Genomic DNA, 26728 nt, shown 5'->3' with positions numbered 1-26728 from the left:
TTATAAGTACATTTTTTTCTCTTTTTTTACGATAAACAATTAAAATTTTTGTTCTGGATTTGTTGTACAATTTCCATTCTATAATTAACTCCTCATTCCATAAATATCGATATTTTTACTTAAATTGTTAATTGAAAGTACTATCAAGAAATACTACTGACGTTTATACTTGCCGTGTTTTTTTTAATGCACATGTGTTTTACTTTCCTCGTATTCGAAATGAAAAGAAGAGTGTTTAACTCGGGTTAAAGGCACCATTTCAGTCTCGGACTATTGGTCCAGTCCCAAACTACCTCGACAGAAATGTGTGCCTTTCATCCCTTGGTTCACAATCTACTATTGGATAGAATAAGTACATAATTCGTGTCCACAGATGATTATTTTCGTCCCCAGATAAGAATTTCGTGTACATAACTGATAATTACTATCAAACACATGATGAAGTGAACTGTGTAAGTTTTAAAAAAGTTTAGGTTTTAAATGTATAAAATTTTCTTAAAATGTATAGGTAGATGGCATATTGTATCCCCAATACCAACAACTTTCACTTGGAGCCTTCAGTGAAAAAAAATGTCTCATTAAAAAATCTAAAAACGATCTTCAGGCTCCAACATCTGACACTTAGAATGCATCCTGTAGCTTAATATATAGCTGTAGAATAATAGAGGACATAAAGAGTATCTAGAGTTGACCCGATATAAGCACGCGCAGTCGGATAAACACTACACATTGACAACACACACACAACACACATTGACTAGTGACATTGTGACACCTGTTCAAGATTCCGACAGGTATACGACCACTAAAACTTGTCTTCTAATTTTAGCCGAAAAATTGTGACTCGACAAGAATTTTGTGGCTATAAAATGCATCTATTAGTACCTAAGTAAATATTCTTTATTCCACCAACAATTATATACAGATTTTACATTCATGTAAAACTAGAAATACATTTTAAAGGAAATAGAACCGGGCTAAGCACTGCCTGCCTGTCACGCTCTAACACGTATGTGTGCGAAAGTGACAGGCATAGGGACAAATGATAAAAATGCAACCATGCTGTCACCGCAGGTAGCAACAGGCGGTCTTATCGATAAAAACCGGCCAAGAGCATGTCGGGCCACGCTCAGTGTAGGGTTCCGTAGTTACTCTTCCGTCACAATAAGCTAAACTGGAGCTTAAAGTATAGTAAATTGTTAACCAAGGGATGAAACGGTACCTTTCACCCGAGTTAAACAAATTGGCAAATTTGCATAATCAGTACCTAATTAAAGTAAGTCTTTTTACTATGAAGGGAAAACTTTTTGCGATAACTCAAAAATAGCTAAACTGATCATGTCCGCTATAGTTTTCATTTAATGTCTTTCTTAAGCTCTACTTCCATGATTTTTTCCATATTTTTTGGACCTATGGTTCAAAAGTTAGAGGGGGGGGGACACTTTTTTTTTCCTTTCGGAGCGATTATCTCCGAATATATGCACTTTATCAAAAAATGTTTCTTAAAAACCCCTATTACTTTTGAAAGACCTTTCCAACGATACCCCACACTCTAGGGTAGAAGCGAAAAAAAAATTTCACCCCCACTTTACGTGTAGGGGAGGTACCCTAAAAAAAATTAAATTTTTAGATTTTATTGTACGACTTTGTCGGCTTCATTGATTTATATATCCATGCCAAATTTCAGCTTTCTAGCACTAACGACCACGGAGCAAAGCCTCGGACAGACAGACAGACAGACAGACAGACGGACATGGCGAAACTATAAGGGTTCCGTTTTATGCCATTTGGCTACGGAACCCTAAAAAGCGATCTCTTCCAGATAACCTTTAGGTAGCGGGAAATGTAGAACGCATACAAAAGTGAACAGGTAGTGCAAGGAGCTGAATATAAGTTTATTATTTGTTAGTTGTCACTGTGACAACAGTCTGAGGTCCATTGTGACTTTAATATTGATTGTCAGTCTGACAACATGACAATTTTTAAGACAAGAAGCCAATTCACATTTTATTTTATTTTCTTCGGATTGTATGGAAGAGATTGCTTAATTCAATAATAAAATCGTCTGATCTCTTGATCCTTATCGTTGTTTATTTTAAAGCTTTGCTTACTTTCACCGGCTTTGGTGTCCATTTGTAATTAAGTTTTATCAGGTTTCCAATTAAGTTTAATTTTAGCACTCACAAATTAATGTAACATTATCAATCTAGTCTGACGTTGAAAACCAAAGCTGTCATAGGAATTATGCAATAAAATAATGTTACTTTGAGTTGGGTTTCAGCGTGTTACGACAGTTTTAAATTATATTTTGTCTAGACTAGAAATATAAAGCCGGCAACGATTTTTTTTTAAAAGCCTGTATTTATTTGTTTGTTTTTATCAAGTTTGTAAACTTACCAACTATGGACATCAGCACTTGATTATGTTTGCTACCATTCTTCTCCATCACTTGAGAACCTAATTTGTACACTTTGTTCACCATTTTGAGGTATAATTCCAAAATATTGAGTTACAATTAAAATCTAATAAATTAATTGTATAACTCTTATAAAAATAAAACTAAGCGGCCATTTGAACTGTTTCCCAAAAAAAATATAAATTGAATAAAATTAATATCTACTTATTTAGAATATATGCGAAAAAAAATCGATGTAGTAAAATAGATCGCGCGTATACCGGCCGCGCGCGCATTGAACTGAGTACGGCCAGTTCGCGCATGCGTAATATTTATGATCGCCGCGCGAGGGGTTAACTGATATATCTTTCGTTTCAGATAAATAAACAATGTGTAGTTGTTAGGAGAACGGTGGTTGGTACAGTCAATATAATAAATATCTACATATATCTATATATAGTAATATACATAAACTAAAACCTTATTTGCATAATTCTGGGATCAAGTTGGGAAAAAGTGACCGATGAAGCACCAAGATTTGGTTGTATATTTTTGCCCGACTGATAAAGACGGGGTTTTTTCCCGAATGTCTGTATGTTTACCAGCGATGGTGCGGTGTAGTATGCGTTTAGAGTGAGAGGCTCTTGGTTTGTATATATATATATATTTGTATCTATATATTTCTGCACATGTATAAATAGATAGGTAGGTATAGACGAAGTTGCATTGTATGTGTATGTAATCGGTCTTCACTTTGGATGCGGATTCGTCAAATAACTGCGTATTGATAGATATTTTTGTCACATAGCGCATAATTGAAATATCTTTGCAAAGGTTCACTTAAGAAAAAAGTTTATTGACCCATCTTGTGGGGGCGAGTCACTGTCTGCCAAAAATAAAATTAGATACCTATCGCTATATTAGGCGGGCATTCGATTTTTACCAATACCTAGCCTAGTATTAATTGCTTCACTATCCTCTAATAGCCCAGTACATTTTAGATTTCATAAATAGTCATTACACCCTGACTAAACAGTCACACACGCAGGCAACAGCAGCTACCATAAGGTGTCTTTACATTAATTTAATTGTCGTGTGTGCGTAACACCACTGTTCCGCGTCAGGGAAAGACATGCCGAGTTTACCAAATTAATAATACCAGTAATTTCTGCTCGAGCACATGTGACGGCGTTACAGAGCGAGCTAGTGTATGATTTAGGCTGTAGCTAACTATGTTACTTATATGCGGTTAGGGTGAAAGGATGTTTGTGTTTGTTTTTGACACGAATGAATATCTATCCATCTTCAGAATAGTTGTGTAAATTGAATGTTTGGTCCTACTGCTATGGTTCTTAGATAGGTTTTGTCTCAACTGAGGGTGCTGCCATAACTTTTGAAGGGTTATTTGTGGGTTATTTAGAATTATAAATCCATTGTTGACATGATTAATTGACACATGCTTGTTCCTTATAGCAACTAGTTAAATGTCTAAAATTGTGCAGATAAGCGGTAAAAAACCGGAATAAATGGCATGGAATGGTTGTTTTTCACATTTTCCTTCATAAGGCATTTTGTTTTCACTATAAAAAATAAAAAATGGTTTTGTAGTGTTCATTTAAGCTCTTTCAAATGATACCCCACTTGACCTAGTAACTACACTTTGAAATTTTGCCCCCTCTTTATATTGGATATTTTCCATAATTAAAAGAAATAAAAAAAAAAAACACAATTCCAATATGTTTGGGTTAGCATTATTAATCATTATTCCAAATTTCAAATCGATAGCTTAAGAGGCTGTCAATACCTAAAGCGCGCACACTGTCTATTTCTATCGGAGTAAATGAGATAGCACTGTCGCATGTTACTGGGCCTGGGCAAGGGAATAATAAGAAAAATATTTAAATAAAAAAAAGTGGATTATTAGTGTAATATTTTACTCAACCACGGTTTAGATATAAATGTTTTGAAATTGTGATTTTAATTGCAGACCCATAAGTCAAAACAATAAAGACATAGAACCATTTAATTGTGATTTTAAGACCAATCTTTGCAATATAATTAATATGAACATATCCAGTCTTTCTTAAAAAACTGTTTAAGTAACATCAATTTCAAGGACATTGGGTGTTGACAGCCTCTTAAGTACTTTTCGAGTTATTTAACAATGTGACAGACGGACGGACGGACGGACAAAGTCGCACCATAAGGGTTCCTTTTGTACCTTTTTGATATGGAACCCTAGAAACCGGCCAAGTGTGAGTAGTGGCTCGATTCGAACTTTAAGATACGTCAAAAAATTCCTAATGATACGATATGGATTGGATATGTCGGTGTGAAAAGAAACGTCACTTTTGACACGGACATATCTAATCCATATCGTATCTTTAGCAAATTTTTGACGTATCTTAAAAATCGAATCGGGTCATCAGACTCGCGCACCAATAGGTTTCATAGATCTGGATCAATAGTTATCAGAAATAAATAAAATTTATATTTGTATTTGTAGGTACTTGTACAGTCAGCATCAAAAGTAGCGGATCAAATAACGCTTCATAAGTATCTACCATTCTGTAACAGCTTAACAAAAAGTGATGTCTTTAATATAGAACAACTAAGACTGTAAAAGATATACTTTTGAACGCGAATTTTAGAAATTAATGTATATTTTGAAAAGTTATACGGAATATCAGATACTTTTGGTCCGTTGTTTCATCCGCTACTTTTGATGCTGACTGTACATACAGTCACGCTCCGCAGCCATTTAGGGTTATAGCTAAACTGGACATTCCTTAGCGCAAGTATATACTCGTGCTATTTACATCACATATTTTTTTTACTAAAATACTTAACCTCGAAAACTTTGGGCAATCGAGTAAAAAAGTGTACTTTGATTTATGATAAGGGTAAAAAAAGTTCACAACTTATCGTTGAGGTCAAAAAAATACAGAGACGGTCGGCAGGCGGGGACTCCCGAATCCCCACTAGAGGAAACTTATTAATAAACACCACATTAAGTCGTTATCGATAGCCAGCGGCGGGATTTACCTGTAATGAGATACAAACGGACAGCTTGAGATGTGCCTGAAGATATCATGATTCTCTAGGTGATCTAGGTGTAGTAGTAGTGTATCTTATACATTTTGAAGTTTAAAAAGAATAGGCGCCAATTCTGTATCATTAAATAAGTAACAACATTCTAGTCATGTTTGCTCAAAATATATTTATTTATTTATTTAATCTTTATTGCACAAAAGAAAACCTTATAGTACAAAAGGCGGACTTAATGCCATGAGGCATTCTCTACCAGTCAACCTTTAAATGTGTTGTTTTAAATTTGTCTTTGATATATTTTTATTCAATTTACTTTTTGCGCACCGAAAAAAATAACATGATTAATAAAATTCTAGTTGCGATATTTGCGATGATTGCATGTCTGTGGTTTCAAACTTATCACTGCAAATGAAAATTATGTGAAAATATTGTTCTGCCTAACCTAGAGTTAGACCAAGATAAGTTGGCAACGATTTTAAAAGCCCAGTGATGCAAGTGTTAAGTAAACGTCATAATTTAATAGAAGTTTGACGTTTAAAATAGCCCGTGCACGGTCTGGGCTATCAACATCGCTGCCAACTTATTTTTCATTTAAATGTACCTATGTAAGTATGTATGTACGGGTCAAATTTTGCAAGTTAAATTTGATCCACTTCCCGGTTTCCGATGAAGCTGAAAATTTGCATACAAATGTAAGTCGGGTAGCGATGCAATATTATGGTACCATCGAGCTGATCTGATGATAGAGACAGAAGTTGGTCATAGGAATTAACTCTGTGATAAAACAACGCAATATAATTGTGTTTGGGGTTTTATAAATTGCCTCCCTGAGTATTAGTTGCCTGTGGAAAGAAAAGTACAGTCAGCGATTAAAGCTTGTACCAAAACTGATGTTTTTTGCCTTATAAATACTTTTTCATCAGCTATTTATGTACCTAAATATTGCTTTGTGTCTTGTGCCGGGGAAATGTCTCTGGCCACCACATCGGGTGTTAACAACGTAACCTATTGTATTTGACAAAAGTTATTTGTGTCCCAAGGGAGGAAAAGTAGGAAATTGCGTACCGCGTGTAAAATTGTTACCCGAGCCGAAGGCGAGGGTGGCAAACACGCGGGATGGAATGTCCTACGTTTCCTCCCGTGGTGCGCATACCTAGTATTTTTCTGCTCGACGGAGGTGGAAAGCGGCAACTTTTTTAGCGCAGCGGGAGCAAAGTTGACGCTTTCCACCCGGAGGGCAGAAAAGTTTATTTTTGTCCCGTTAGCATTGGAGACGTCCGGGTGTTGGTGTGCCGAGGGCAAGATTTTCTTAAGCGAATTAATTGGGGCAGCGTTTAAGGGAGAAGGGTCATGACCCTCGTTCCGGGTCTTTCCTGATGCAAAGGCTGTCTATCGCGATCCAGCGTGGCAATGCGGCGAGCGTGATGGGCACCTTTGCATCCGAGAGGGCGCGGGACAAGTTGTTTGGCTAAGTTTTATTTAGTTTACTTTAAGTTAATATTAATGTACTATTTGTATCTTTATTGTAATTTTTTTAATATGTATTCAGACTAAAATATAACTTTTTTTACATTGTGTTTGGGGTTTTAAGAATTGTCTCGATTAATATTCTTTGCCTGTGGTAAGAATAATACAATTAGCGATAAAAGCTTGTACACTCAAGTGCAAAAATATGTATCGAAATAATCGTCTCATAAATATGGTACTATACGCTCTTATTACACTGGAATAAGATGCTATGGGACATATTTTTGAGTATATCCTCCTCGCTTTACGTTGGCTAAAATGGAACCTACTTATATCACCTGCGCCATCGGCGAATCGATTGACACATCATTCATCAAATTGGTTTAATGGTGTCAACACTGCTGTAGAACACACTTAATAAGAATACGAAAATACATGGCTGCTCAAACCATAACTCTTCCTTTTTCTTTGCCAAAATCGGGTAAAAGGGGTCCAAAGTCTGTAAAATAATTAACTTTAACAAAGTGATGGATCGTGTTGCTGCCTTGACAAATGACTTTTGCGTTTACCAATATTTTTCGAAGCTAGTACCAACTTGTAAGCAATATACTTAAAGGTAGTGCGCTGAAAACGCGACGGCACAAGACTGACATATCATAAAGGTCGAAGTCAAACACAATTAGTATAATAACTTTTTCAGCACACCAACTGGTAAAGGCACTTTTGATTGTTCAAAAACGGATGAGAAAGTTGCATTTTATCCAAAAATTTTGATGTGTTTCCTTATTGGCTGGTAGAATTGATTTGATTTGAATTGATTTTGTTTGATATCTTACAGCTAATATTTTCCTTGGGTTGGTGTGGAGGATTTTTTTGTGTTTCACTCGTGGGCAAAATTTGTTTAACCCTCGTGCCTTGAAACCCTCGCAACGCTCAAGAATCCACTTTTTGAAGAACGAACTACGCTCGTGGTTGGTGTTTTTATCTTTCACTTCCTCTGGTATCAATTTTAGCACGAGCTGTTATACAACGACTTTTCCCCCTTGTAAAACAAATAACTATTCAAATGTGAAAGTTTCCGTCATGATAACATATATATAGACCGCGAGCCAGGAAAAGATTTCCATGACAAATCGCCTCCCGGCCGAAAACTCGTGTAGTGTTTAACGGCTAGGTATGATGAACCCTCGTGGACGTCAGCTGCCGCTCCGTTGGTGGGTTGAGGAATGGCAGCCACCGAAACACGTAAAACAGAAAAAAAATTGACATAGCCTCCTATTTGATACTTTGTCAAATGATAGATTCAGATGCTATTGTTACTTAAAAAAATCGTCAGCCGGTTATATCGCGGTGGTAAGGACATCAGCTGGTCGCATGAACGTGTAAAAAATAAGCGCTATACCTTTTTATGATAGCAATAACAAATCATGAAACTTTGCATGTAGCATTTCATTAGGCGTAACGCCTGGAAAGCCATCAACGGATTACGCATTTTACGCATACTTTGCCGCACATAAAGTGGTAAGGCGCATATTTTTTACATGTTAATTTTACAGCTGCCGGTCTTTCCACCGCAATACAACCGGCTGACGGTTTTTTTCATTTAAAACAGCATCTAAACTATATCATCTGACAAAGTATCAGGCGGGAGGCGATGACTGACGAAATATGCTCCTGGCCCGCGGTCTCTCTTATTTAAGTTAAAACCTATCACCTAACTTACACGAACTAAACAACGACAACAATAATAAATCGAAAGGATTAAAAAACGGACTTAAACCTGTTCATCAGTTGGGGAGCTACCGTACCACAGACAGACAAGCAGACACACGATAAACTAATAATACCCCCCTTTATGCAGGTAATAATTTCTTGAGACCGGGCTATTCGACCACTTGGGTAAACCAGCAGGTCTATTCAGGTAATAATTTCTTGAGACCGGGCTATTCGACCACTTGGGTAAACCAGCAGGTCTATTCAGGTAATAATTTCTTGAGACCGGGCTATTCGACCACTTGGGTAAACCAACAGGTCTATTCAGGTAATAATTTCTTGAAACCGGGCTATTCGACCACTTGGGTAAACCAACAGGTCTATTCAGGTAATAATTTCTTGTTAATCAAAAGGTTATGGATATAACCTGTCAGCTGTCTACAGTTTCATTTTTGGCGGATTCTGAATAAAACTCTAGTGCTTAATGGCTTATTTTTTTACAATTGATAGTTTTGAGATTTTTTCCTGTACTTGTAGTATAAGACGATCTTGCCAAATGTTATAGTTCTGGGTCAACAGGAAGTCAATCGAGAAATATAGGGTACCTACCCTAAATTTTGATTCCTTTGAGAATGTCGAAATATACGGGTTTTGCGGCATAAACGGCCGTATCTTTTTTTACGTTAACTTAAAAGTTTTTTTTTTTACAGCTTCAAGGCATCGTTATTTCAACTTGATACCTTTACGCGTTCCCGAGATAAAGGGTCTTGACAGATAGACAGACGGACGAACGGATGGACAACAAAGTGACCCTCTAAGGCTAAGGGAACCCTAAAAATGACTATGCAGTGCTACAGCTCTGGAGTAGCAAACGTTCATAGTCTACTAAAACATAGAGAGATTAGTCGTGGATACATTGTACTAGTTCGCAAATGTGCCCAATTCCCTCGCGTTCACGTAACATATCCAGAGTACAAGGAAAGTACGCTCGAAAGCTTCAAATGTGTCATTTATTCGCGTTAGCGGAGACGGTTCAGACATGTCATGTGTGACTGTAAAAGAAATGGGAGGCGACATTGAACAAGTGCCTACTTTCGCTATTCTACATTGGGTTCGTTTTTCTACATTATTGAACATGGTTCCGGGCGTTAGGGGTGACATATGGAACCTTATTACTAAGGCTCCGGCTCATTACCTCGGGCTGCCCGGCCGTGAAGAAAAAGGCTAAAGAAGAAATATTTTTTTTTTGCCAAGAGCATGTCGGGCCATGCTTAGTGTAGGGTTCCTTAGTTACCCGTCCGTCACAATAGGAGGCCTGAACGGTGACTACTAAGTACACAACAAGAAAATGTATACGTCTTTACTAATAAGGGAAGATTTTTTGTGGTAACTCAAAAACGAACAGTTTTGAATGATTCGCGGTTAATTTCACTAGACTTAAATCGACCGGAATATGGACCGTGTTTACCTTTTATATTGTTTTCGAGCTCCCGATATATCAACGCAGTTACATGCATCTTTTTCACGGGTAACTGGAGATAGCGGGTGGGTGTCAAAGTTGTCTAGACCGCGTTCGGTCTACCCTCATTCGTGCGAATAATATCGACCGATTTTAGTCTTGTGGGATGCTTGTGGGACTTAAAAATGGTTTAATTGATCATGTTTGCTATAAGCAACATTTTGGACCGTCGACCGTCGACGTCGACCCGGGTACGTCCTTAAACTACGTCCACAAGAGAGGTATGGGCATTATGAATGTCATCTTGCTTTGTGTGGTAGGGCACAGCACAGCGGATGTCATTCCAGATCTGGAGCAGAGCCCAACTGGGGAAGTACCTCCACCTTACAGAAAACCGCAGCCAAATAACACTAGACCCTACTCATCACTCTAAATGTACGTTCTCTTTGATAATATGGTGTCAGGCAACATTAAAGCTTATTAAATTCTACACAAAATAGTCGTGTGCTTTAAAATCGCTAAAACGTGATTGCGATTAATGGCTACCAAACTAATAAAATCAACATGAATACAGTTTCACGCCACTCACCTTTTTTGACCCTTCTTATACAACGGTTTCATAAAATACTACAATATTAATAGTTATACTTTACTTATCTGTCTCTTCAGAACTCCTTTATACGCTCATACAAGCAGCACATTTAACATCTTTTATTTGTGAAAATATAATAATTATCATTATTATCGTTAACATGGCACGATTATTTCCAGCCAGACATTGTTATAGGGGTTACTAATGACTTTGTTAACTTAATTCACCTTTAGAGTAATTAATGTAAAATGCCTTTGATGTAACCCTCATTTATGTACACTAAGATACTGTATTCGGTGAGACGCGTTTAATATCGTAAATTCAGAGCCTAATAATTTCATCGTGGAGGAGACGGCGAACCTCCAAATGAATTTGACTTGTCGGGCGTTAAGATTAAAGAATTAGTAGGTAATAGGTTTATAGTTAAACCTTTTTATTGAAAAAATGTAATTAACTTGTAAAATTTGTCTGTAGTTAAAGTCTTTTCTAATGATTGTGGAATGTAGGGTTTGTTGCAATAGTATCCGATGCAAAGCGCCAAAAGTATCTCCACAAGTATAGTAAGATATGTGATATGGTAGATTCTTAAACTCGTAAGCTGAGAACCTATCGAGGTCGCGATAAATTTGGTTATACTATGGTTTCGGCCTAAATCGAACCATGATTTTATGCTGATAATAAAAGCCGCCTGGCACAGTGGTTTGTGGTAAACAACATCACCGATGCGACACACGCGACAGGAACAAAGCGGAGAGCTGTATTGCTAAGTGCACCCGGAGGGTACGTACAGATCCAGCCAGTTAAATGCCATCTACGTAAGGTGTGTCCATCAAAAGTGAACTACGTAGACAATGGAGCCGGAGACGATGGTGAGGTATTTACTATATATTCGTTGCGGAGAGAGCCAATGGTAGGCACTGTAACTATTTGCGGATCAATATAAAATTTTGACATAGATCCCGGTGCTGCCGTAACTGTTGTTTCAAATGATATTTATAAATTATATTTTAAAGATGTGCCATTGGGTCCGTGGCGAAGACGGCTGGTTACTTATAATGGTGATAATATTGCATGTGTAGGCGTTCTGTGGTGGTCCGTGTGCTACGACGCCCGCACACATTCGTTAGTCATACATGTCGTACGAGACGGCGCCTCTTTTTGGTAGGGATTTTATATCAGCCTCTCAATTGGAACTTGTAACAGTTAATCACTGTCAAAAATTGTCTTCAGTTGAACAGCTACAAATAAAATTTACCTAAATTCATTTCAAATTCATTACGCTGTTTTAATAAACACAAAGTTAAAAGAGGCTCAAAGATATCGTTAAACCAGTTTTTATTAAAGGCTTACAAACAATTTGTTTTAGATTATGAGTCATAGCCGTGCATAATGTGTACATAAATCCAGCTCGGGGACTTTAAATAGGTATTTAATACCCTTTTAATAGGTGCGTGTTCCAGCGCACCATGGAGGGCGTGCTGGCCGGCATGGAGGCCCCTGGGGCGCCTCATTACCACCCAGGTGATCGGGCAGTCGAGCCCGTTTATAGGCGGCTAACACCCTCAGATTGCGAAAGGACCTCTCACAAACGGGACAGATTACTCCGGTAAAACCTGCCCCCTGCCTCCAGCGGTAGGTCAGGGCAATTTCTATTCATATTTGTACGATCGTTTAACCGTATGGCACTCTGAATCGGGCAGTCGAGCCGACTTCCACCATACGCCTCTGAAGTAACCGACCCGACAAGTCAAGTCATCCTCCGAGATAGGAATCCATAACTGAGAGTAGACACGTGTGCCTCCGTACTGCTCCGCCCGCCTAAGCAAGCTAAGAGCTTCCGGTGTGGGCCCCGGAGCATTCGACACCCTCTCAAGAATAGGCCGCCAATAGGCTTCCATCTACTCGAGTGAATGTGAAACACCCCGAGACACGCCATCAATCACTTCAGCTGCTGCACGACTAGGACACTTCCGAAAGAGCTTCTGAACTCTAGCGCTTACTGCATTATACGCAATATAATACTCGGCGCGACAATCGTGCGTTGGCGGTCACAGAACCAGGCCAGGGTGACTAGACCGAGTTCCGTGCGCCGTAGCTCTGCTCTTCGCCTTCCGTAAGAGACCTAACAGCACCTCCGCAGCACTGCGCTCCCCATCATTCAACCTCGGTATGTCATCGGCTACAGACGGCACGACCGGCTGCACATCCTCCACGAGAATCTTCGCTACGGCTGGGGAATTTACTACTGGAACAATACGCATCTCAACAATGTACGCTTGTACTGGTGGCTTATGCCTTCAGTACAAGCGTACATTGTTTCCTCTGTCCCTTTATGGCCTCAAGAGTTCTTCCAAACCCTACAAGAATATCGAATAGCTCAACATTCCCACAACTGTCCTTTTGAACCACTAAGCAGGCTTCGGTTCTAGCAAAAAGAGCTGCCTCTTCGTGCTTCCACCTTCACCTCCCCGTTACGGGCGCGGGGTTGAAGTTCATGTGCACCTCCAAAGGGTGTGCAGACCGTCTATGACGGCCAAACCCCTTTTTTTGTTAGGGGAGAAAATGTATTCCGCATACCACCCGGGTCCGGCGAGTGACCCGAGTGGTTATGTGGGACTCCCGTCTAGGCTAATGCGGCCCACGGCTTCAGAGGCGTAGGGTTGGAGTCGGGCAGTGGAGCCGACTCCAACCCTACGCCTCTGAAGTAACCGACCCGACAAGTCAAGCCGATCACAAGCTCCTCCGAGGCGAAATGAAAAGTCATTCGAGGAAGCCTCTTTCTCTGTTATTGAGCAGCGGTGCCATAGCAGGCCAGAGATGAGAGTTGGACCTTCAGCGCCACCGGATGGTCTCTTAATGTAGGGCTGAGAAGTGAACGCAGTCTTGCCAAGCACAAGTGCAGAAACATAACACTGCATTGAACGCATGGTAGTGGGATTAAACGCCACAACTGCGTTGCAAGATGTGTCGGGAAAGCGATGGAGCGCGCGGTTTGGACAGTAATTCATAATTAACTCATAATTCATAATTGATTTATTGTCTGTAGAACACGAGTAGATGCAATAATGGAACATAATAATATAGGATCACCATGGTCTTGCCATTAGACGTACAAACAGTCAAACTTATTATCTAAGTACTTACTACTACTTAATACGTATATAGTAGAACTAGAGCCTCAGCTAAGAACATACCTAGGTCTGAGGAAGCCCGACATTTTTGCTGTTAAGGAGGGTATGGAAATGGTGGTGGATGCACAGGTAGGCACGAGCCGCAGGCCGGCACGGGCGAAGTACGGGACTCATAAGGGGCTGTTACAAGCGGTTGTGGGTTCTACCCGGAAAAAAGTGCATATGCGTGCCACCTGTACGCTTTCATGGCGGGGTGTTTGGAGTTACGGCTCTCATCGCGAGCTGAAAACACTCCACATCGCGGGCTGAAGAAGCAGACCTTGCAGTCAATTTCGGGCCTAGTGCTTAGTGGATGCCACACGAACTGGACCAGGTTCAACCGATTGACTACCGCTCGTGTAGATCTCCCGTTGGAGCGAATGCCCGGATAAGGAGTCCAGTGGGAGGGCATCTCTCGGGCCCCGAGCTGCTTCATGACCCCGTAGGGAGTTAGAGATCCGGCAAGTTGGCCGCCTTATATCGTCTTTTATTTTTTTATATCTGGAGCATCTCTTAAATTTATTAATCCGACATAATTTTCGCCGTGCTGAGGGTGGGTAGAGATTTGGGGTTCGTTCACTCAAGAGTCAGCATGTTACTCCATAGTGATTATGTTCTGCGTTTGTTATGACGGGGCTTGCGTGGCGTTTGAAATCTAGCCAAATGCCTTGTCACGTAATTAGTGACGCGCATGAATGGATTAACGAGATTCCCACTGTCCCTATCTCCCGGCGCTGGCAGCTGCATCGACAGACGAGCGCGGGCGCAGGAATGCTGACAGCGGTCGTCACATAGCCAACACAACTACATCCACTGCCACTATGGAAAAATTGTATGAATTTATGTCCAGAATCGGTAAACCGCTAACTTTGATAACGGACAATGGTACAGTTTTTCGCTCCCAAGAATTTCAAATATTTTGTAATCTTAATGGAATAATAGTACATTACGATACAAGTGCGAAAAATAGGAAATTCGAAACGAGTGGCGATAAAATAAAACACGACCGAAGGGAGTGTTTTAAATCGACACGAGTTGCGAATATAATATATCCGTTTTGGCGATCATAATATGAATTCTTGTACATTAACATGCCTGCAATTTATAATGTAATATATCTACCTAAATCTATATAAATACTTACGACTAGCGTATGCTTGCATGTGTGCGTGGCTGCGCCCACAATGATACCCTTTACGTCAATAAACCATTGTATAACTAGCCACCGGTTGTTTCACTTGTGACCATGTCTATATATGTATCTCACAGGTACAAACCATGTTTTAATATTGTTAACTACATATGTAATCTATACAAAATACAGCAGACTATACCTGCTTAAAGTGGGTCAGTGATAAGATTATCCCAGACCTGTGTAGCACTCATAGTGACATTGACATTAGTAGTGATTGCGCTTCATTATCTCTTGACGACACCAGCGAGAGCAGCGATAATCTTGTGACCCGAACAATATACTTACTAGTAGTTCACCCCAAACAGACCTCGCGACACAAACATTTTGAGCTCTCTAACTTCCAGGCTGATTCTTCTCATATTAAAAAAAAATGGCATGAAATAAGTTTATGACAAATCATAATTACATCTGCCGAAAAATGCTCGTTCGTGGATAAACTCCAAAAAACATCATCAAATAGTTCCCTGCGATTTTGACCAGATTGCCTGTCACTTAGTAAAGCTTCTATCCTCATTTTAGCTCTTTCCATGTTGTATACTAAAGGGGCTCCAAATGACTACTCAATCCTAAGCATAGATACAGGAACATATTGTAATTGTAGTTCGGTTTCCTGACGATGTTGCCTTCACCGAATAGGTACCTAATGAGCTGTGTATTTCTGTAGATAAATACGCACATCTGAACGCTTTTAATTACTTACGTTTACATTATGTAACAAGCTTAAGAAAGACAAACTATAATTTTAAACGGAAACTATTCTTTCCATTACGTAAACCAAAGAATGTTCCAGGGAAATGCTCATAGCTAGTTGAAGCGAAATAAAATAAGCCTGGCTTTGATACTCGCGTATCGACCTAAACTTCAGCGAATGCCACACAATTACCTCTACTTCGCCCTCTCCGTCAAGTACAGTGTTCGTTTGATGTTGTTTCAAGGGTCGTTAAATGTCACTCGATATTTCAAAGTTACCCGGATCACCGGTTATAATGAAGTTAGGTATTATGCCATTAAGTTTGAAAACATATTTATCTGACGGTTAGGAAATATTTGAATCGGTTTTCTAAAACCTTTATAATAAATAAAAAAACCGGTTCAGCTTTATTGCTAGTATTGCCTACAAATACAGAATTAGATATATATATTACTACTATTTCTGACAGGTAGCGATGTCACCGCCGCTCTGTAAAAATGTTTAATTCGCAATATCCTACATTAATTTGTCGTTGTTTTTTAATCGAATTAATTCAGCCTTGATTTATATTACAAAATTCACATTACAGTAGTCTAATAAAAAAGCCAAGCCAATTTTTGTCCTTTACGATTCGTTAATCCAGCTTTTAATTAATAAGATAAGAAAATGGTGTGTCAGCGTAGGTAATTTAGGCTCCCATATCCTTGTATCAAAATCTTTTCTCGGCAACATGTTTATTTTTGTTTCCGAGGGCATTGAACAGAGCTCTTGCTCACAACGCTTAGATAGGTTCCTCAAACGTGTGATCCGATTACTTATATATATATATATATATATATATATATATATATATATATATATATTTCCGGGATCTCGGAAACGGCTGTAACGATTTTGCTGAAATTTGGTATATGGGGGTTTTTGGGGGTAAACAATCGATCTAGATTAGTCTTATGTTTGGGAAAACGCGTGTTTTCGAGTTTTCATGCGTTTTTCTTTCGACGCAGAATATGGTTGCTAATTTCGTGTTGCCGGCCACTGTCCGTCTGGTCCAGCGGGTTAAGACGCGGACTGCTAAACGCGTGTTACGGGTTCGAATCTCGCCCGGTGACTAACTTTTTTTTTTTTATATATATGTTCAAGTTTATATATAATTTTTTAATTTTTATTGTTTTAGACAAGTTTAATTTACTAAAAAATGTAGTTAAGATTATCACCTATACACCACCATATTACAATAAATAGTTATAATTATAACCGAGCTAAGCTCGGTCGCCCAGGTACTAAGTAATTATAACGGATCTAGTATAAGGGTACATCTGCGCTAAATCTAGCCACTGAGGTAAAAATGCAGACAGGTTTTGGCTGATAGGTTTAGGTAATGGAATCCCAAACGCCCTGTGAGGCGATAGTTGAAAGGCTGTCTAGCCACCATCGACTATCTAGAGGTCATGTTAAACTAGAAAGGAGCTCACAATTGTAACGATTTCTTTTATATCTCCTACTATGTGAAACCCCGACCCATGAACACTAGGAGGAAACAAATAGAAATAAATTAGACGTTCCCCCCGCCGAGAATAATCAATCACTAAGGTGAGGTAAGGTGTGTAGGTATTGGTACATCCCATTTACGTAAAATGAACATTTTTTCCTCTTAGCTCTATGAGGAGTTGATGGATAGTTCTTTTGAAATGATTAAGTACCATCTTTTGATAGAATGAATTTTTTTGAAAATATAATCGCTCAGAAAGTCCAAAAGTCCCCCTATCCTTTAACCATTGAGCTGTGGGTCCAAAAAGTAAGATAAAACGGGCCAAGAGCATCTCGGACTATGCTCAGTGTAGGGTTCCGAAGTCACCATTCTGTCAGAATCAGCTAAACGGGGGCTATGAGTAAGTATCATGTACATGTGTATAAGGGAGTACCTTCGCAGCGCTTTGTATGTCTTTTTACTAAGAAGAGTAAGACATTTTGCAATAATTAAAAAGACCGGTCAAGTGAGAGTTCGTTTACCTCGCGCACCGAGGGTTCCGTACAAACTTTCAATTTTCTCATGAAAGACTTTTGACCAGAAGTATACGATTAGTATAATTGTGTACAGCGCCATCTATGGGCGAATTGGCTAACTAATATGTGCGATCTGTATGTATGTATGTTGGTTTTTCAGGGATAATTCTTTATCATGTGAACCGATTTCAATATTTTTTATTGATGATGAAGATGGTGCCTTTAGTGTAATCTCATAGGAATTTCAACTATAATAAACACCCGCAAACGGGATTAAATTGCAATTTAAATTACAAAAGGATTATGTTAATGAAAAAAAAAAAGTTTTCAAGATAGAGGTCTGATTTTATTTTTCCTGTAATCTTTATGATAATGTTATTATTATGTAAAAATTTCATAATGTTCAATTTGAGCTCTTTCAAATGATACCCCATTTGACCTAGTAACTAGACTTTAAAATTTTGCCCCCTCTTTATATTAGGAATTTTCCATAATTAATACAAATAAAATAAAAAATACACTGCCAATATGTTTGGGTTAGCGCTATTTATTACTATTCCAAATTTCAAATCGATAGCTTAAGTACTTCTCGAGATATTTAGCAATGTGACAGACGGACGGACGGACGGACGGAATAGAGTCGCACCATAAGGGTTCCTTTTGTACCTTTTTGTTACGGAACACTAAAAACGGCTGGACTGATCATGTTCCCTATAGTTTTCATTAAAAGTACTTGTTAAGACGAAACAGGAGCTGAGCCCGTACACAAATTTGAGATTTTTAGGCAAAATATTAACTTTGTCCTAAATAGTGTTTGGAGACCCCTACGCTTATTCGTTTTGAAAGACCTATCCAACGATACCCTACACTATTGGGTCAAAGCAAAAAATAAAATAAGACATTTTGTACGGTAGGTATATAAAAAAATTGTTTTTATTTTACCGTTCGATCGCATTTATTTATTTATATACCCAACTAACATGACAGCGTCAAAATAGCCTACATATCACTGTTATAATGCTCTCATTTGAGAATTAAGAGTGTTAAGAATACCTGTAGTAGGTTGGTAGAGGACTCTATACCACCCTTATAACCACGAATCAGGCCCCACTTTTTACAGGTAAAGGTGTCAGGAAGCCTATACAACAGTGTTACTTAAGGGTTAGAAGTACTTAGAAGGGAGTTAATTCACCCTCAGCTATTACTTTAGCCGGTTCTACGTTCTCATAGAATCATTAGCTAACACAATAGGTGTGAGACAACCCTCAGTTAAGAATTTTAAACTTGTTAAACCTATAAGAGAGAGTGGGTTAACGATTAAACGCGTACTAGATATCTAAAACATTCTCAATTAAATATGTGACCGCTTTTTGAGAACTCTTTTTGTACTGTTTTTATGTATTAGCTTCAAAGAAATCCAAAACGATCAAACTTATAAAATAAATGATACAAAGAAAATAAAACTTATCACAGCAACATTTAATGGCGATCTGCTCGCAAGTTTTTATTAGGAAGAAGAAGTTTTATCGTGTGAAAAGTGAAAAAGTGCTGCGTCTGCGATTTTACGGTAAGTGTATACCATGTTTTCCATCTTAATTTTAACGCGCTCCGGATTAATTAAAGATTTAAAGTAAAACTTATGCTTAATAAAATAGACGCCTTAAAGTTTTATCAGCAACTTGTTCTTTTTGTCGGCCATTGGCAAGTAAAGTTACGTGGCATCGATAGAATGATAAAATAAAAATTATTAATGGAGTATTTTGTACATAAATATTGATCAAACAAGTACATTTTTAGGTTACTTTACTAAAACAATGGCGAACTTGCTATTACAGCTTTAGCTCTCCCTTAACGCATCATTTACACTTTTTGAGATACAGCATCTTTAGTCGAGAGTATTGTGCAGTCTTTAGTATACATAAGAGTGTAATAATAGACTCAAACAAAGCGTTTAACTGAAATTCCTGTTTTTCACACCACCCGTTTTCTTTTGCTTAGTCCAAGTGTGTAATCTTTTCATTTTAATGTAACTAATTAAAGCTCGGTAAAATATTTTCTTTAGGTTTGTTATAATATTATAAAATATGCTTTTAATAACTTATTCGCGTAATTTATATTAAAATTGACATGTATCCCTTTGGATTCCTTGAGTTCTTATACTGTGTTAACTCACATCATTACCTTTAGAATGTCATTAAAATGCACTTACTTAACACAATGTGCATTCGTAAAATCAACGTTACAGCTTAAACCTGCAAAAATGAGATGATCCAAACTTTTGGCATCTTCTTTAATTTTCGTATTACTACACTCTTGACAAACTCTGTTCATTACACCATTGCCTGTAGAAAGCCTTCAAAAAGGTACTCGGCTAACACAATTAGCATAAGCAAAACTTACGTTAAAGCTTGAAACTTCATAAGAGAGTTATGCAACGCTTTTAGTATCTGGTGTTACGACACACTTGACTAACTCTTTTATGCAACCCATGCCTGCAGCTTAAAGTTATCACAACACCTAAAGATATATAAGATACTTCACAGTAACCATTAAGTAACAATAAACATCAGTAAGTGTCAGCGGGCGCTGTTGTAAAGATTTAAGTGTTACAAACAGGTTAAAGCTATAAAGCTTGACTCCAGTAGCTGTAATTAACACTATTATTACTCTCAATTCTGCATAACATCATCCATTGTAGCTCTAGAACCACTGTTGGAGTGGAATTTATTTCTTAACTCCTCTATAACGTTCCAAGCTATAACTGAGATTATTATAACGCCGTTCAAAAGATTAAAGTTTTAAAGAAGCCTGTAACTGACGGTATAATGTTTGTTGGGTATCCACGCCCAATTGCAGCGTTCTAGCACTAACGACCAAGGAGCAAAGCCTCGGACAGACAGACAGACGGCCATGGCGAAACTATAAGGGTTTCTAGTCGACTACGGAACCCTAAAAAAATCTTGTCGCTCGTGACTCTCACTTTATTCAGGCGGCAAAACATCCCAAAATGACGGCCACTGGTTCCTCGGGAAGCAATCCACTATTAAATCTGGTCGGTAATTGGCGCCAGCAGCGATACGTGCCTGTCACCCGTTTCCTAATTTAAAACCAGAAATAGACAAGACAAGTCAACAAGATCATCCCATGGTGGTTTATTGACTGCGTGTGTACAATTGCCATCAGATACGAGGATATGGAAGTGGCCAAGGTGCTCACGAATATCTGAACGCTCTTCTATTGCCAATGCGTTAGGGCGCGAGTTTAGATATTTTTGAGCATGTCTAATAATGGACGAGAATATGTGATGTCCCATGAATAAAGGTATCTTATTGCGGTTGGTGCTTATGACGTGTAGCAGCGTATTCGTATAGGAGCGATGTGAATAACAGCCAGCATAAGCGCCAGCCATCATAAGGTAACTTTTTGCCGTGGAACGTCTCATTTTTAGGGTTCCGTAGCCAAATGGCAAAAAACGGAACCCTTATAGATTCGTCATGTCCGTCTGTCTGTCCGATTCTGTCACAGCCATTTTTTTCCGAAACTATAAAAGCTATACTGTTCAAACTTGGTAAGTAGATGTATTCTATGAACCGCATTATGATGTTTACACAAAAATAGTAAAAAAACAATAAATTTTGGGGGTTCCCCATACTTAGAACTGAAACTCAAAAAATCTTTTTTCATCAAACCCATACGTGTGGGGTATCTATGGATAGGTCTTTAAAAATGATATTGAGGTTTCTAATATCATTTTTTTCTAAACTGAATAGTTTGCGCGAGAGACACTTCCAAAGTGGTAAATATTGTCCCCCCCCCCCCCCCCCCCCGTAACTTCTAAAATAACAGAATGAAAAATCTAAAAAAAATATATGATATACATTACCATGCAAACTTCCAACGAAAATTGGTTTGAACCAGATCTAGTAAGTAGTTTTTTTTAATACGTCATAAATGGTACGGAACCCTTCATGGGCGAGTCCGACTCGCACTTGGCCGCTTTTTTATGCTTGATTTCCACCGACGTGGTATTAAAAAAAACATTTTTAATAAATATTGGCTGTACTTTTGGCCCCTCGAGAATTGGACTCGATCGCAAAAAGCGAATCATAATGGTTTAACCACCTTCTTGGTACATCGTCACATTAGTTCGTGGTATCCAATTATTGTTTTATTATCTGCAAAAGTCTTAAGAAAATCTTAAGTTAAAATCGACTTGGAAACTAACAAAGAAATGAAACTTTGTTAATTTGTTACTAATTAAGTTTAGGATGCTAACACACTTACGAGTATATTAAATTAACTTTAGTAATAAGCGAAGTTAGTTTAAAGGTGTTAGAAAGAATCCAAAGATGCCAGTTTTAATTCAATATCGTTAGATTTAGATTTATTTATTTCATAATATGAAATTACAATATAAATTATATTAAACTAATCTATATAAATTTATACTATGATCGTCAAAGAAATATTGATTATATACAATTATAAAATTTGTAGAAATATAGGTACATAGGTTTATACATAGGTATAGGTAGTGTAGGTTATTAATGAAATATAATCAATATTTATATTTAGGTAGAATGAATATGTTTGTAATAAAACAACTACAGAATTTCGTGTGGCTTGACATTGTTCGCCATGTCCGTTTTTAGGGTTCCGTATCATAAAGGTACAAAAGGAACCGTCTGTCTGTCTGTCATATTGCTAAATATCTCGAGAAGTACTTAACCTATCGATTTGAAATTTGGAATAGTAATGAACAGCCCTAACCCAGATATATTAGAAGTGTATTTTTTATATTATCTATATTAATTATGGAAAATGCCCAACATAAAGAGGGGGCAAATTTTCAAAGTCTAGTTACTAGGTCAAGTGGGTTATCATTTGAAAGGGAAAAATTGAACATTACAAATCAATTTTTATATATTTTTTCACAGAAAAAAAATTACTTATGAAGGAAAATGTGAATATGTGTGAGAACGTGAAAAATAATGGGGATCAAAAGTAGAACACATTTTTTTGACGTGAAATTTTTTAGGCTTGTATGGAGGGATTGCCGACTCGGACGACCTGCCCTATAGAAACAAAAAATAGGTATTTCGCGTCAATAAAATTTTTCCTCTACTTTTTGCTAATCACAATACGATACTGAATATGCCTTTAAACGATTGCCCACTATTTTTATTACACCCTGTAGGTCTGCCTACAGCCTGTAGGTGTGTAGGCCAAAATTTTATGTTCACGTATGAACCCTTCGATAGCTCAGCTGGTCCTAGGTTCCCTAGCATATTAAAACTTTGGGATAGGCATTGCACTCATTCAATATGGGATATAGTCACTAACCTTGAGCACACTCCGATGACTTTGAAGATCCTGGGCCTTCTTCAGCTAGCTAGCACTTCCAGGTCCTTGAGAGGTCAATACAAGCACCACAAAACCTAGCCTGTAGGTGGACAAGGACACATTTAATGATATTGAAACCGAAGTGGCAATTTCCGATTCAACTTATATCTCTAGCTTCCAAATTAGAAGTACAGATATTATCAAATTCGTTTTAGAAGTAATTTGAGACTAATTTGCACCATCCCTGACATTATATGGGTAAATTTAAAACGAGCAATTCTTAGTATATATTTTTATATTTTGAGGATCTCGGAAACGGCTCTAACGAATTCGATGAAATTTGCTATATTTTCGGGGGCAAAAAATCGATCTAGACCTAGGTCTTATCTCTGGGAAAACGCGCATTTTTTAGTTTTTATATTTTTTCCGAGCAAAGCTCGTTGGTCTCCCAGATATTATGGGAAAATACAGGGTGTACATTTATTCACCCGCAATAATTCACGTTGTGTATAGGTCATACTGAGTATCTTTTATTATGGGGCCAACCCTAAAATCGCGAAAAAAATATTGACTCTCTCATAGAATATGACAACGTCAGACCAGCCAAATGTATGAAACAGACAAATTTTATTCAAAATTTCTGGGTTGTTACCATAGTAAAAATTGCTCAGTATGACCTATAATAATTTACGATGTGAATATTCAAATCGGAAATTATTGCAGTTGACTAAATTTACACCCTGTACCTACCTATATATACAAGAATTTCTCGTTTAAAGGTACGTTTTGCTTAGTTTGGGGTTGGATATAAAAGTAAAATATAAAAAAAAACTTACAAAACAATACAAAAATATATAAACAGATTATAGAAAAACCTACCCTAGGGTGCCGCCAGCAGCGGGGCAGGGCCCAAGCTGCCGGTGGTCAGGGCCAGAGGAACCGTCGGACTATCCGCGCCATGTCCAAGACCACCGCCGTCTGCATCTGACCCTTGATCCAACCACCTAGCGAGAGTCTCTCAAGGTGTTGGTCGAAACTCTTCGCTATGAGACCGTTTGCTGGAACGACTAAGTTGGAGGCTTCATCGGTCGTATGGTACCCACACGAGTCAACGTATGCCCTGTTACTCGAAAAGGTTTAAAAAGCCTTTTTAAGATTATTGTACAAGAAATTGTACGGGTATTATCCGTTTCTGTACCCAACTAAATACTTGTTAGGGACCCTCGGTTACAACTCGTTAGAGGTTAGGCGAAACTTTTCTTTATTGACTACAGCTTTGCGTGTCCTGCGAGGCGAGTCAATCTGTCCAGAACTGGTGTGCAGTCTGGTACGACTGTTTGTCCCTGATGTTTCCAGAATAGCTCCCAGGCTCCGCCGACGCGACTTATTGGCAGTGCCGGCGGCTCGCACTGTGTCACGTAGGAACTCGCCACTTCTTCGTGCCCTCACACTGTTGAATGCGCTCTTGGCATCAGCTACCGACTGTGATATGTTTGCGTGGCGATGGCCGGCTGTGTGCAGTGAATGCCTGAGGTTTTGTGAGAGAATGGATGACAGTTGTGCAACTGTAATAATTTAGTCTTATAAATGTATAATAATACTGTAAATGTACTTAACTTTTATGGCGCATTAGTTACAACTGTAGTGTCATGTAAACGTGTTTTCAATAAATAAATAAATTAAATTAATCAATGTCGACGAGCAGAGCCCGGCGTTGCGATGGATCTATTATCACGATGTCAGGCTTATTGGCTACAATAGTCCTGTCAGAGATATATACTAGATCGATCCCAATAGAGCGTGGCAATATTTATTTATAATTAAGAGTACTCGACAACTCTCTTCCAAGATCACTTTTGAATTATTGCCGGAAAGGGAACGTTTGATCAATAGCCCTATCTGAGCATTAGTCCAATTACCGATAATCGGCTTATCTCCACAATTATCGGCAATATAATTCTTCGGATGAAAAACTGATCGAGGGTTAAATAACTGCTCGGTTAATAAGTGGGTAATTACTGAATGTTTATATTATGAGTCAATTAGAGACCACGCATAGAAAGAAAACGTATGTCGAGCGTTATTACAATTTTATCTATGTAATTACGAGTACTTAGGTACGTAAGGTTTCGTAGGTAAATTTAGATTTTATTGTATTTTGGATTTTCGAGTCAGTGGTGTCAGTCAATTTTATTCCTTATGTGTCTATGCAGTTTTGCAGCTTGCTGTACCTACACTAACCTTGGCTTGTGCTGTAGGTAGGCATTAGTGTGTGTAACGAACTGTACCTAATTATATTTTCCCAAACATGCAAAAAACCGGCCAAGAGCATGTCGGGCCACGCTCAGTGTAGGGTTCCGTAGTTACTCTTCCGTCACAATAAGCTAAACTGGAGCTTAAAGTATAGTAAATTGTTAACCAAGGGATGAAACGGTACCTTTCACCCGAGTTAAACAAATAGGCAAATTTGCATAATCAGTACCTAATTAAAGTAAGTCTTTTTACTATGAAGGGAAAACTTTTTGCGATAACTCAAAAACAGCTAAACTGATCATGTCTGCTATAGTTTTCGTTTAATGTCTTTCTTAAGCTCTACTTTCACGATTTTTTTCATATTTTTTGGACCTATGGTTCAAAAGTTAGAGGGGGGGACACATTTTTTTTTCTTTCGGAGCGATTATCTCCGAATATATTCACTTTATCAAAAAATGTTTCTTGAAAACCCCTATTAGTTTTGAAAGACCTTTCCAACGATACCCCACACTCTATGATTGAAGCGAAAAAAAAATTTCACCCCCACTTTACGTGTAGGGGAGGTACCCTAAAAAAAATTAAATTTTTAGATTTTATTTTACGACTTTGTCGGCTTTATTGATTTATATATCCATGCCAAATTTCAGCTTTCTAGCACTGACGACCACGGAGCAAAGCCTCGGACAGACAGACAGACAGACAGACAGACAGACAGACAGACAGACAGACAGACAGACGGACGGACATGGCGAAACTATAAGGGTTCCGTTTTATGCCATTTGGCTACGGAACCCTAAAAAGCGTAATGGCGTGCGTCTTAGCGCAAAAATAAACAAATTTTTGTTTCCCTTCAATACCCCACGCACTGAATACCCTATCACATAAAGACATGAAACAATCATCATCATCATCGTCATCCTATTTTTATTATTATTTCATTGCATGTTTGACAAAAGCACTAATATACATACCTCGGCGGGAAATATGGGGTTGCCCGCCTCAGACGTATTCGGCCTCGCTTCACTCGGCCGTCTATATGTCTTCGGCCGGCAACTCCTTTCGTCCCGGCCTCTGTAGTAATGTACTATTGATCTTTGTCATATTTATTTTTTATAAGTGAGAACCTGTAATTGGCTCTGTATTTCTATTGTATCTTATAGAAATGTTTAAAGCTGTTGGTTTGTAATAAAAATAAAATTTATCCGAGAAATAATTCGTGTTATAATTTTATAAAACTCTCAAAGTCCCTTCAGTATTTCTATTGTATCTTATAGAAATGTTTAAAGCTGTTGGTTTGTAATAAAAATAAAATTTATCCGAGAAATAATTCGTGTTATAATTTTATAAAACTCTCAAAGTCCCTTCAGTTGATAAAGTTGACAACAAAGTTGA

At 38.2% G+C, this 26728-nt stretch overlaps 1 protein-coding gene across 1 annotated transcript in view; it reads right to left on the bottom strand.

Moving 5' to 3' along the window:
- LOC133530378 (facilitated trehalose transporter Tret1-like) overlaps window positions 1-2739 on the bottom strand; it is a 40358-nt gene extending 37619 nt beyond the window's left edge. Inside the window, exon 1 of the mRNA XM_061868292.1 lies at window positions 2398-2739. Within this exon, the coding sequence (XP_061724276.1) occupies window positions 2398-2482 (85 nt within the window). The 5' untranslated portion in view covers window positions 2483-2739. The remainder of the gene's footprint in view (window positions 1-2397) is intronic.
- Window positions 2740-26728: the final 23989 nt, after the last annotated feature.

The sequence above is a fragment of the Cydia pomonella genome, chromosome 22, assembly GCF_033807575.1.
Source record: "Cydia pomonella isolate Wapato2018A chromosome 22, ilCydPomo1, whole genome shotgun sequence".
NCBI classification, from domain to species: Eukaryota; Metazoa; Arthropoda; class Insecta; order Lepidoptera; family Tortricidae; genus Cydia; species Cydia pomonella.
This window is presented reverse-complemented; position numbering and strand designations above follow the sequence as displayed.